General features: G+C 35.2%; 1 protein-coding gene across 1 annotated transcript; it reads right to left on the reverse strand.

The window, feature by feature from the left end:
* Positions 1-392: 392 nt before the first annotated feature.
* LOC127865530 (keratin-associated protein 10-4-like) lies at positions 393-6671 on the reverse strand. The gene is made up of 3 exons (XM_052405376.1): positions 6605-6671; positions 5486-5500; positions 393-2575 (listed from the first exon to the last, which is right to left on the reverse strand). The coding sequence occupies exon 3, from the start codon at positions 2541-2543 to the stop codon at positions 393-395; it is 2151 nt and encodes a 716-aa protein (XP_052261336.1). The 5' UTR covers positions 2544-2575; positions 5486-5500; positions 6605-6671.
* Positions 6672-13502: the final 6831 nt, after the last annotated feature.

Raw genomic sequence — 13502 nt, forward strand, 5'->3', positions numbered from 1 at the left:
TCTGAAGTAAGAATAAATAGCGCATATGTCACAAATCTCGTATCAACCGTAACCGCAAGCAAAACCCCACCAAAGATTTTAAGTGCGTCATATTAACTACATGTATTACAATAAATACTTGTAGTTGATTTGTGTAACCTGAATAAGAGGTTCAAATATAAACAAATGTGGGTAAATGATACTTGTTCATGCTACTATATGTTAAAGATAACGCTATTTATGTGTTACCTATTAATAAAACCTTTATAAACGTATTTAATAATCAGTTGGGCACTTACTCCTACGAGCATTATGAGTGGAATTCAAACTCAAAATAATCGTTACTTATATTTTCCTATTTATTAAACATCCACTTAACAAGTAAACAGGTAACCATTGTACACAGATATTCCTCATGGTCGAGGTTTTAGTATGCCTTTGCAGCATTCAAACTTTTTAGCATCGTACGCTTTTGTAGAGCAACACCTTGGAAGCTCCCCGACCATTTTCTTGACAACTCCGCTGCAACATAAAAACTTGTCCGCGTCATATGACGTGCAGCCGCAGCATGCCGTGTTTGTGCCTACCAGAGACTGCACTTTGCCGTCGCAACACAGCTGCTTGTCCATGCGGTACGGATGGGACCCGCAACATTTTGTGTTGTTGGTGCCAAAACTGACTCTTATGTTCCCGTTGCAGCAAATTTGGGAGGTTTTGTCGTAGGCTTCGCCGTCGCAACAAGCGGGATTCTTACCAGTACGGTTATGTCGGTACCCTGCGCAGCATATTTGGGTACCCATGTCATAGGCCTTGTCCGCACAGCACTTGGTATCAAGGCCGTCCCGTTGATAAAGAGAACCTTTACAACAGATTGAGGTAAGCTCGTCATATATTTTCTTTCGACAACAATTTGGGTTTGTGTGACCTTCCTTCGGAACAACGGTATCAACGCAACAACTGTCGGTCACAGCATCGTAACTTTGAAAGCCACAACATTTCGGTTCCAGTCCAAACCTTTTCTGCACCACGCCATTGCAGCACATGCTAGCTACAGCGTCATAAGAAACCGTTCCGCAGCATTCTGGCTGTTTTCCTTTTCTCGGTTGTACATTTTCGAGGCAGCATATTTCGGACGCTGCATCGTACGACTTGGTTCCGCAACACATTGGCCTTGACCCAACCTGTTTGCTGATGACGCCCTCACAGCAGATCTCTGTGATCATGTCATACTGCTCCGCTCCGCAACATGCCGATGAGTTACCTCTCCTAGCCAACGTAATATTCTCACAACATAGAGATTCAGTGGCGTCTATTAAGACACTGTCACAGCAACAGGGCACCAGGATATTAGTGACGCTTTTCAACTTGTCTCCACAGCACATGAAGTTGGCCTCGTCGTAAGCATACCTTCCACAACATTTTGCCTTGGCACCTTCGCGCTTCTGAATCGTCCCCCCACAGCACTGGAAGTGAGCCATGTCGTACGCCTCCTTACCACAACACTTAGACACCGCCCCCTTCATGTTTCTGACTTTTCCATCGCAACAGAGTTGAAAGGCCTTGTCATATGAATCTTTACCACAGCACGTCGGCTTCGCTCCGTAAAGTTTTGAAAGCTTTCCGCCGCAGCATACCTGTTCCGTTGCATCATACATTTTCTTTCCGCAACATTTTGGATTTTCGCCCTTTTTATTATGCATGGTCCCATTACAACATAGTTGTTTAACAGAGTCGTATCGATTACTGCCGCAACACTTGCTATTTGTTCCGAGCATTTTCAATGACCTGCCTTTGCAGCAGAGCGTTTTGGACACATCTATCATCGTGTTGTTGCAGCATTTTGGTTTTGCACCCTTTCGTTTAAAAAGCTTTCCTTTACAACACAACGACGTTACCGCATCGTATGACTCATGTCCACAACATTTCGGTAATAGCCCAGTCTTCTTGGATATGACGCCTTTACAACACATAAACTTGCACTGTATGTATGATTTATTTCCGCAACACTTTGTGTCCCAGTCAATTCTCGTGTCTAGCACACCATTGCAGCAGATTTGTTTTACAGCGTCGTAAGGTTTATCTTTGCAACACATTGGTTTACTTCCTTTCTTTTTAAACACCTGTCCCTTACAGCATAGCTCTTTGGATGGGTAGAAGCTAGCGTTCCCACAACACTTGACGTGTGGATCAAGTCGTCCTTGCAAACTATTTTGACAGCAAAGTTGACTTGTGGCGTCATAAGTTTGGTTGCCACAACATCGCGATAGCTTTCCGACTTTTTTCTGTGGAACTCCCTTGCAACAAAGCTCGTCTGCTCTATCAATTGCCGCTTTCCCGCAACAGTGCGGCAGCTGGCCGACCTTTGGCCTGATGACATTCTTGCAGCACATAGCATAAGCGGCGTCGTAGCCTTCAGAGCCACAGCATTGGGGTAATGTACCGTTCCGGAGATGGACCTTGTGCTTGCAGCACATGTCTTTGGTCGCATCGTAGCTCAGTTTTCCGCAGCAGCGACTCATCAGACCTGCCTTTGGCTGTACAATATTTTCGCAACAAAGCTGCATGGATGGATCGTACAACGCGTTCCCACACGGAACTGCAAGGAATAAACCATATTTGAAACTTAAAAAAATAGTATGCTAATTAAAGGAAATTTACATGTATTATATTTTGTTGATAACAAAAAGGTTACACTTGTTTATGTTCACTGCACGTACTTCACAAGAAACGTATCGAAATGTGCTCGGTTTCATTTAAAATAAAGCTGAATTGGTTGTATTTACAAGACGTCAGCTTTGTAGAAAAGCAGTTTGGTGGCAATACACCTTAAGTTTTCAACACTAAAGTTCGTTCGCAGTTCAACAACAAACTGTATTGAGAAAGATTATATGATTTGCGAAACGGAACGCGCTTTTTTAATTTTCTAAAATTTGAAGAAACCTTATTTCATTTTGAGATTTTGTTCAGTAATTGAACGTGCTTAGTCCTGTCCATTATGTTCGAGCTCACCACTAAGAGGATGAAGAGTATTATTATGCTACGAGTTTTGTTGATGAAAGGATGATGCTGATGATGGTTGGGTGGACAATAGAATAATACAAAATATTTCACTCCTGAAATGTAATCGTTGGTTATCATAGCTAACACCAAACGTCGAGTTCAGTGCCAAAGTTGGTATGACACCAACGTGCGCCGTAGCAAAGCTTATAATGTTATTGTGTGGTTTAATCCTTTCTAAAATATAGCGGTTCAAATACGTGTGATGATAAAATGCAAATGAAATGAAATGAAAATATTCGGCAATCTCTTAAACAAATTGTACATGTACGTGCTAATGATCACGATACAATTATGACATTTTAATCAGAACTGTAATTTCTCTTTGCTAATAGCTCCATCGATGTCTGTGTAAAATGGTTAAACGTCAATTTTATTACCTAATATGTTTAAGCAATCAATTGAGCTGCACGTACATAATTGTTTAAGAACAATAAGAATGCCAGTCCTGATGTTTGAAAACATGCGTGTTTTACGCATTTAACCATTGATTCATGAAAATCCAACAACATAAAGATAACATAAAACTTACAGAAGTTGTGGGCTAACAGTATAAAAAGTTACCACTCATCCAATATAGGAATAAATTAAAACTTAAGACACCTATGATAAATTGCCATACAGTTGGTTACCACGTTTTCCAAGCCTATCAAAGAAACCATTACGCAAGTGAAACTCGGATTACCTAGTTGAAATGTAAGATACATTACAGGATTTGCATCATAACAAGGCAAAGCCGCCAACAGCTGGCCCGAGCGAGGTGAAGGGGGCCTTACGCGGCAACAGAGTTTGAGCAATAATGCATGCTGCGTTAACCACATCCAAGGCCAATAACCTGTGACATGAGGGGAGCGAATATTGCATAAGCTTAGCTGCTAAAAACCGAAGGTATTTATGATTGAGAATCCATATCGCCCCATTGGAGCTAAAAGGTACCACGTGCCTTCTAATTTCAATGTCATATGGTACATTTTTGCACCGATAGGGCGATATGAACTGCAGGTACGTATGATGATACAGCAGATGAACTGCAGATATTAATGAAGAATCAACTGTGTAACTGGTTCATCGGAGATGCGCATATGCGTTAATGTTTTATTTGTTCTGAGAAAGATACCAAACATAAACTTACATCACCTGAGGTTAAGTGTACATTCTTTCATATTTAGATACTAGTCATATGTATTTTTATTCTAAAAATGAGCATACATTTGCTTAGCATATATTATAGGCTTTCATTAGTTCCCAACTACATCAATCGGAACATGTATAGAAAAAAATCCATGAAAAAAATGCATATAAAAACGGCATAAAATAGTGCACTTAAAACATCGATCAAATAATATGCATCGTATTAAATAAAGTGTGTTTACAGTAAAAACTAATCCATACGCATTTTATACAATCAACTACTTCTGTCGCACCGAAATTAAAATAGTGTATACCGGTTTTACACAAATAGCGATTCTTACACGATAATAGTTCAGATAAACAAAGAACTTAAAGGGAGTATGCACGATTTCCATTTTAACAAGCAATTCTTGCAATCTTAAACCAACATATGAATATGGCCGAGGAATGCTTAATAACATAAATTAACAATTTGTATATGGTACTAGAAATCAAATATTGTTTACTTCAGTAAATTTCTTAACTGGCTGGTTAAAGCCGATGCCGACACTTTTACTCGTATTTGTTAGGAAACAAAATTGTGTCTTTGTGTCGTATGAACGAATATGCACTAAAACTAAATTTAGATTCACATCGTACATGCATGATATACATGCTGGCGAATTCGACTGTACAGAAATTTTCGATTTCAGAATTAAATATCTGGCTTATTTCGCATTTTCGACACATGTTCTTTTTAATTTTTATTCTAATGTAAATCTTGAAATATATGTATTATAAGATTTTTTTTACACATTTTATATAAATTCATAAATATTTGAAAAAATCGTGCATACTCCCTTTAAGTATCGTTTCAAAACTACTCGAAAACATGCACAAAGAAGTCCCATACCACAGCGCACCGTAGTAAAAAGAAGTTCTAATTTAAATTCTTATATAAATATAATATAAAAATCGAAATATTACCTGTATAACCGTTATGTTTCAGTCATACAGAACTAATTGTCGTTTTGATTCTTTCTATTAATCAACTTTTTGTTAAATTCTTACGCATCATACCTTCAACTAATGCATAATTGGTAACCATAGCAAAACCATTTTTTTTCGATATTACTTTTACTATGTCATTCCAAAACTCCCAACAAAAAAGGCTGTAACAGAATAATGCAACAAATCGTGAACGATACAATATATGAAAATTAAAGCATATTGATAATATTAGTATTTTAAAACACTTAAGTTACTAAAAATATAATATAATGTATTATATTGTTTCATACAATTATAAGAACATTAGTTAAATATTGGTGATACGTACGTGCTGTGCCGCCTTCTAATCAGAATAATTATAAAAACATCAATACTGAATTACCAGAAAGATTACTAGCAATGTCTTTTATTCAAATAAAGCTGAAACTATTGCATGGCTTTTGTAATGATAAGGTTTCCTTATTCCTTAGGTCAAGAAGGAAAGTAAATATTTAATAGTTAAATCATGAATATAAACAAAAACAAAGGAGTCGATGGTATATATTATGATACAAAAAGACACGAATATAAGTTGTTTGTTTTCACTATCATTACCAAAACAAAAGGGATGTTAGATCGGCTAACGTTTAATCGTTAACTTTTTTACGTTACACATGTTGTTTTGCATTTAAATGACCAACATAAAACAAATAAATGTTTAAAATATCCGAGCAACATTTCTTTATTTATGCTTTAAAATTATATTAGAGATTATGATCGAAAGTAGTGGAAATTATTAACAAAAAAAAACCAAACACACTCGGATACAAAAAAGTTTAGGGTCGGCAATAATATGTGGGTCTTTCTTTTATTACGTCTACATCAACAAGATTCATATATAGTAATGTGTAAACTTTGTTTCAATGAAACATTACTCAGCAAAAATAGCGTATGTTGTAAAGTTACTGGCAGATTGAAAGATTTCCACTCAACACAATACGAAATGAAACAAAAAAACGTGGGAAATATTAGAACTTTTTTTTGTTCTGCTGTATACTGGCATATGTCGTAGAATAAACGTATACCTTTAATATACTTTTTTATTTATAGGTTAAAGAAAATAAAATGAAAATGTTGCGAAAGCATATTTCTGCGTTTTAATGTTTTGATGATAATTTTCTTCAATGCACATAAGCCGTTTTCAAACATTTTGTAGAAACCTCGTAATTAAAATTTAAGTTCTTCAAAGAAGAAGAATACGAACGAGATCGAAGAATAAACAGGAGAAAAAGAGGGTGCTTGAGGAGGAGTAGGCAGAGGCGAAGAAGAAGAAAATATTTTAAATGACATTTTAATAAATAAAAAATAGGTTCGTTGTTGAGCATTCATCAATTGAATGAAAACAATAATAAGCGTTTGTATGGAATGGGTTCTATTTTTTTCGGTGAAAAATATATACATAAGGTACCATGTGGGCAAATTCCACAGCACTGGCCCGGTAGGTTGACAGGGTTGGTACAATTAAGTGGTGGACATGGCACATCCTTGCACTTGTCCGGTACTGAATGAAAAAAACACACTTTAAGTGAATATCTTCAATGTATGCATGTATATACGTTTTGACTTCTGTAACATAATAGACGAAAGTCAGTGAATATTGATAAAATATTCGAATCATCTAACTTAAATGTGTTTTAATTTCTTTTCAACTGATCCGCCAAAGCGAGCGATTCAAAATATTGATATTTAGAGACAGAAAAGTCTGGCATTTTTTTCTCGCTTCTTATTAAAACTTCTCAATATTTCCGGTGGAGACTTTTTTCATTTGTGGAATGTGAAACAGTGTCAAGATTATTATTATTATGAAACGAGAGAAATCAGCACATTTCTAAAAACACACAGATTATCTTAACTGTTTATTTCAAACGATCGCTCCGACGGAAGCAAGCAAACAAAATGACATTATACACGTAATCAAGATAACATTTAGCAAATCAGGAATTGCGAAGTAACAGAATATTACAGGCCATGGAGATATTCGGAAAAGTGTCAAAACTCCACACCACAGATGTTTCTGTTAATATTTAAAAATATTTTTAAACATATAAATATATATGTAGTGGAAATACCGTCGATGTATAGAAAAAAAACGAAAAAAAAATATTACGGAATCTTATGAACAAAAACGCAACAAAAAACGTTATTGAAGTATTTGCAATTTTTTACTTGTATAACGTGTGAAGACTCTGAATGAAATGCATTAATGGCCGGTCAAAAAGCTTTAAATAGCTTATGCTTATGTTATATACATGTTATTTCATACCGAAAATAAATAAATTTTGATTTGATTTGATTTTTTGGCACTACGTTCGAACAGTGAACAGTTAAGTATACACAACATTCGCACCAAGCGCGTTCGAACAGAAACATAATTAGATATGAATCTATTTGTTACATTCATGTAATCTCTCTACTGGGGTTTAAACACAGAACCTCACTTTGAAAGTTTAATACAGTAGTCATTCGTGGTTTGTTTTTTATTAATTGTCTGAGAAAACTTACTCTTAACTAAAGCAATTGTATCTTATTTTTTTCACAAACGATATCATGTGCAATATAAATCGTTTTATGTCTTTTTTTTGCAATAAATTATAACAAAATAAAATATGTAAAAGGTAATAAATAAGCATGTGTTAACACGTTTAAATAGACAAAGCCCAATAAGTTAAGAACGGGGTTTACAAATATAATAAATCGTTCAAAATTTCCTTAATATTTTTGTATCATGCATTTTGATGCCAATAGTACAGTGCTTGACATAATCGTGTATGCCTATAATGATGTTTCATCAACAAGGTATTTCAATGTGTATATCTTTCAGCAGAACTGTGTTGCTTGAGCTTCTTTTTGTGATTGGCATAGTTTGAAGTATGTTCCAATATTATGTAGTATGTTTTAATTAATATGCCTCTTAACACATTCCGCTATGAAATGCAACTTACAATAAGTCTCACAGTTTTTATCAATTATCTAGGCCATTGAAGATTTTAACAAGAAATATTGATGAATAAAATAAATAAAAGTATTACACTAACTATTTCGATGAACATTGTGCTATTTATTTGCAATAATATTTATCGTTTTTCAGTTTAGATAAATTAAAGCAAGCACCAAAACATGAGTGTTTTGCATTCAATATTTTTTGTTCAACATTTTTACCGTGTATATCATGGGTTCTACCAATGTATACACGCCTTTGAGTTGATAGTATTTTCCGACTGAAAGAAAGATTGGATGTAAATTGCGTAAATAATAAGCGACATGTTGCGTTAACGGAAGCGAATCTTACCTCTGCGAGGTTTGTAGGTCGCCCTCGTTAGAGTAATGTATATCAGTACGCAGTATGAATAGTTCCTCTATATCGCTTTGTAACACCGTTAAGAAGGTAATCTCACGTTATAAATAAATAATAACGCGTATTATAAATTTAATGTAAATATAATTCAAAATATAATTGCGAAAAGTATATTCATTTCAACATCTTGCAGGAACGATCGATTAAATTGTGGATTTTGGGACATGCCAAACTCGGAACAAATCAACTCCGGTATAAAACAATATGATTCAAGAAAAAGAAGAAAAACATGTTTAACCCATCTGGGCTCGAATCAGCTGTCCCTTCAACTAGGCCGTCTGTACTGGTGTATTTCAGTGCCGTTTATACTTTATATAAGCGATTCCCGCATGGTTTCAAAACATAACGATCACAAGATTCAATCGTGTAGCGTTTTACAGGGTTTTTAATTTTATCAGTTTTCAATCATGATAACTATATACCAAATTGTATGCTCAGCATGAATTTGAGTCATCCTATTTTGCTTCCTGATGTACACTGTTCTTTGACTCATGTTTGATCTGTGACATAAAGTTGCAAAAATGTTCATTTTTGGCGATCTTTGAACATATCTCTTTAAAAAGTTATAGTACATTAGAATAATAAAAATAGAACCATACATAACTCTATCTTTTTCAGTGAAGAATATATTTTAGATACTACAGAAGTGCTGTAAATGAATCGTTGAACTTACGGGAAACAAAACATCGTGAACAAGCTCTTCGTACATGTTATGCCACAGCATATTCATTTATTTATTAATAATACAAAAACAGAATCATTGGGATCGATGAGTACAAATCACATTTGTTTTTGCATTGATCAACTATTGGTATATATAGCGATATTGTATACAATCTTCAATGCATTACTTTTTATTCTCTTTTGGTGTGAAATATTTTGTCTTTAAAATAACTATGTTATTCTACATTCTACCTGCGTCCGCTCCAATCGAAGTAATAAATCCAAGAATAATCCACAAAACAAAACGTCCCATTTCCATAATGTGCGGCACGAATAAATCGTCCCCCAACAGACGAATCGTTGTTGCAAAATGTTGTACCACCCAATGTTTCAGTAGTGTTTAACCTACAATTACTAAATACCGTACGTCTCCGAGGATTGTGAGTAATCTATCGGTGTATATTTTGAACAGATGGATCTCTTGCTACTAGGTTCTGTTACAGGACCCGATTATAGTTTCTCGATTTAGCTGTTGGATTATTTGCTTGGGTTCTTATAACGCTGTTTAATGGCTTGTAATATGTAACGAAATGTCAGTCCTTCGGATTATGTGACATTACATCGAAGTTTATGATTATCGATGAACTTATGTCCACGCCACGCCGGCGAATCGTGCATATTGTGAAAAGAAACGCACATCTTTATTTCTTGGTTCCTCTTTTAACGGAATCGAATCTTACTTTTAAGGACAACTTCATGCATACATAGTTTATATTAGATTGGGCAAATTTGTAAAACAGTAAGAAACATCACATCACAATTTATAAAAGACGCTCGAGTTAGCGGTTAATTAATGTTTGCTTAGTTATGTCCCAAACAATATTTTGCGTGGCCTTATATAATTGATTTTGGCTTATACCAAACTCGGTTCTATTCTATGTTTATGTTCATATATAGTCAGTTTAAGTACTGTCGCATATGGTTTAGAATTTTTTTCAATGTAATATGGGTCGTGGGTACGTAAGCGTTTCTGATCAAAATGTGCCTGCTCAATGTATTCAATATTATGCTACTGCATTATTGTGTGCGTGTGCGTGTGCGTGTGTGTGTGTGTGTGTGTGTGTGTGTGTGTGTGTGTGTGTGTGTGTGTGTGTGTGCGTGCGTGCGTGCGTGCGTGCGTGCGTGCGTGCGTGCGTGCGTGCGTGCGTGCGTGTGTGTGCGTGTGTGTGTGTGTGTGTGTGTGCATGTGTGTTAGTGAGTAGTCTACTACTCGTCCGAATTCCCTTTATATGTGTACCCCGCCCCAGAATCTATCAAAGAAGTATTTAACCCACATTATAACATGATGGTCCAACCAGTATATAAAATGGCTTTTATATAAAGCTTATGAATAATTTGTCTTTAATTATATACATATATATGCTAATGTAATATACAATTTTAAAGAGAACTGTTCGAAGATTGCCAAAATTAACATTTAACCAACTTTTTTCACAGATCAATAATGAGTAAAATAACAGTGTACATCTGTATATTTCCAACTTTTTGTCACATATCAAACATGAGTAAAAGAACAGTGTACATCTTGAAATATATATACACACATATATGCATTTATGTATTATTTACTTGTCAAACTAACGTTATTTTTGTAAATATATGTTAGATCCTTAATTACCCAAATATGCTGTAGTTAACATCTGTTTCTTGCAATAATCTTCAACACATTATAGGTCGGGAAGCTATCAATTATTAGTAAGGATTATATAAGATGTGGCAAATTCATGTAATTGCCCACGAGTATCTTTTCTACGCCTATAATCTCCACGCGTGTTCAAATCCTCATCATGAAGCTGTAATTTCTACATGCATCATTTTTTAAATTGTTTTATCGTCTTGCAAATGAAATGCTCAAACTTGTGGCAACGTCTATTCCTATCACGAACTTATTTGTATTCAATACATGAACACTCTAATTAGAGAGAAAGATTAAAATAAAACACGAAAATAAGCTTTAGTATTGGTTATATAAACTTCAACATGTCCAGTTAGTTCCTGGAAGGAATGTCCAAATAGTCGCGTCGATGAACGAGCTGTCCGCCGTGCACACTTGCTGGCATTTACCTATTCTTATAACAGGGTGCAGAATAAACGGGGCTTTCAGAGGTTTCCACACGGACTGGACAGAATGTAAACACGCCGTTAAGAACTTTTTTTTGCAAATATCTCAAGTTATTGAAATACATTTGCAAAAATCTTAAGTGCATCAACGACAGCTTTTCTTGCAGTTTGTGCCAATATCTTATGGTATAAGAATAAATCCTTGAATACGTCTGAAATCGGTGACATATAATTTCACGTTGCGTGAAGCATAACCGTATACATGAATGCGGTACACATAATTTTTGAACAAGAACATTAAATAAAATGTTATTTCATTAAATAAAATAATTATGATGCATTTCACATTGCCAAAAGCAGCATAAAAGTCTCTCTGTTATGCACTTGTTGCTATTCGTAAAAAACATGTTTAAAAAATTTATTTGAAAATAAAGCACCACTTACCTGTATGTTTAAATCCTTTAACGTTTAATTGGGGACACCACAAAGTCACGTGATCCTGCACCCTGTATAAGTGTGCTGAGATTTACTCAAAGATCTAACATAACATGATTCCATATATGTTTGGTGTGTTAAAATACTTTTTTATTTTTCACAGTAGCAGAGATGGGTGAACACAAATATATGTGATAAAAAGAACGGTGCGTAAACTATTCAGAAATCGGTTACTAGAAATACAATGATCTAAACGACCCTTAACGAATCCAACTTAAATATACCACAACCTAAAATAAAAGGTTATACTTTGTATAATAATTTATTTGATAATAATTCATGTCCAATAAGTCTACAAATAAAGTAATTTTATAAAATATTAAATACACATATGATCATCCAAAATAATCACAAGATAGCATATTTACGCCCTCGTTCAATTTAAATCGCTAAACGACTACAGAAAATATATTTATCACAGTGAATTTGTAAAATAAATGTTCATGCAAAATAAATTGAAGTTTATATGATGAAATCGCTAGCGAATCTATACGACTTGTTCAAAGAGTGCCTAGATAATGACAAAAACGCTTTCTTTTGAAATGACCATCTCGTCGTCGATGGTGTGAAATACGTACATGAGGATGTAAACAAACAACCGGTCGTGGTTACTGACAATACCATATAAGATTCCGGCCAACGCTCAAATACACCAACGCAAGTGAAACTTCAGTTGTGCTCGTTGAACATCCAGGGACTGCGCAAGCATATTGACGATTTGATAGTAAAGCAAAACTTTGAGAAATTTGATAGTGTTTGTATATGTGAAACATGGCAGCTAAAAATGACGACTTCAGTACGTTGTTGACAGAGAATGTGTTCTTTTACAGTCCAAGAGCCGGAACTCGATGTGACGATGTCACAGAGGTGCTGGTGGAATATGTGTCTTCATAAAACCGTGGTAAATTAAAAATTGAATAGTGAAGCGTATTTATAACGAATTTGAATAAACTGTTGTTTTGTTTGTCGAAAAAAAAATCATGAAATTACACAGAGATCTTGTTATATTCTTTACGTATATTGCACCCGAGTGTTCTCAGATATATGACCCTGAAAACAGCAACAGAATCGAATTATTGCATGAAAAAATATGTTTAATAGAATCTGAACTAGGAGACGTTATGTTTCTCACGGGTGGAGATTTAAATTCACAGGTAAAGGGATTCTGAAACTATATTTAGGAAGACGACCTGAACTATATTTTTAATGAGAATGCCTCGCACCCCGGGGATTCCTTTTGTTTGAAGCGTAAAAGCAGGGACAGCAGGCACAACTCTTTCGGCCTTTCGTTAATAGACTTGTATTGTACCAAAGACGTACATATATTCAACAGCAGATTTAGCGACGTCAATGGTGATATAACGTTCTCAGCAAATGGTGGATCTAGCGTAGTGGACTATTTTATAGCGTCAACTTTTTGAGCTAATAATTGACTTCTCAGTTGACACTTCGGATATTTCGGACCATTTCCTAATACTCTGTGAAATTGAATTGGACACTATAGACCACGTCGACGACGGTCAACTAGCAAGAACCGATATACAACTAAAACCTATTGACGTGTTCAACTGGCTGGAGTCTACTAAAGCTGTCTTTGTACAGACGTTCGAAGAATAATTTGACGAGTTTATGAGTTCCACTGGTGTGAATAACGGCAATAGTTTGAATGGTT

Source organism: Dreissena polymorpha, chromosome 2, assembly GCF_020536995.1.
Source record: "Dreissena polymorpha isolate Duluth1 chromosome 2, UMN_Dpol_1.0, whole genome shotgun sequence".
Taxonomy (NCBI): domain Eukaryota; kingdom Metazoa; phylum Mollusca; class Bivalvia; order Myida; family Dreissenidae; genus Dreissena; species Dreissena polymorpha.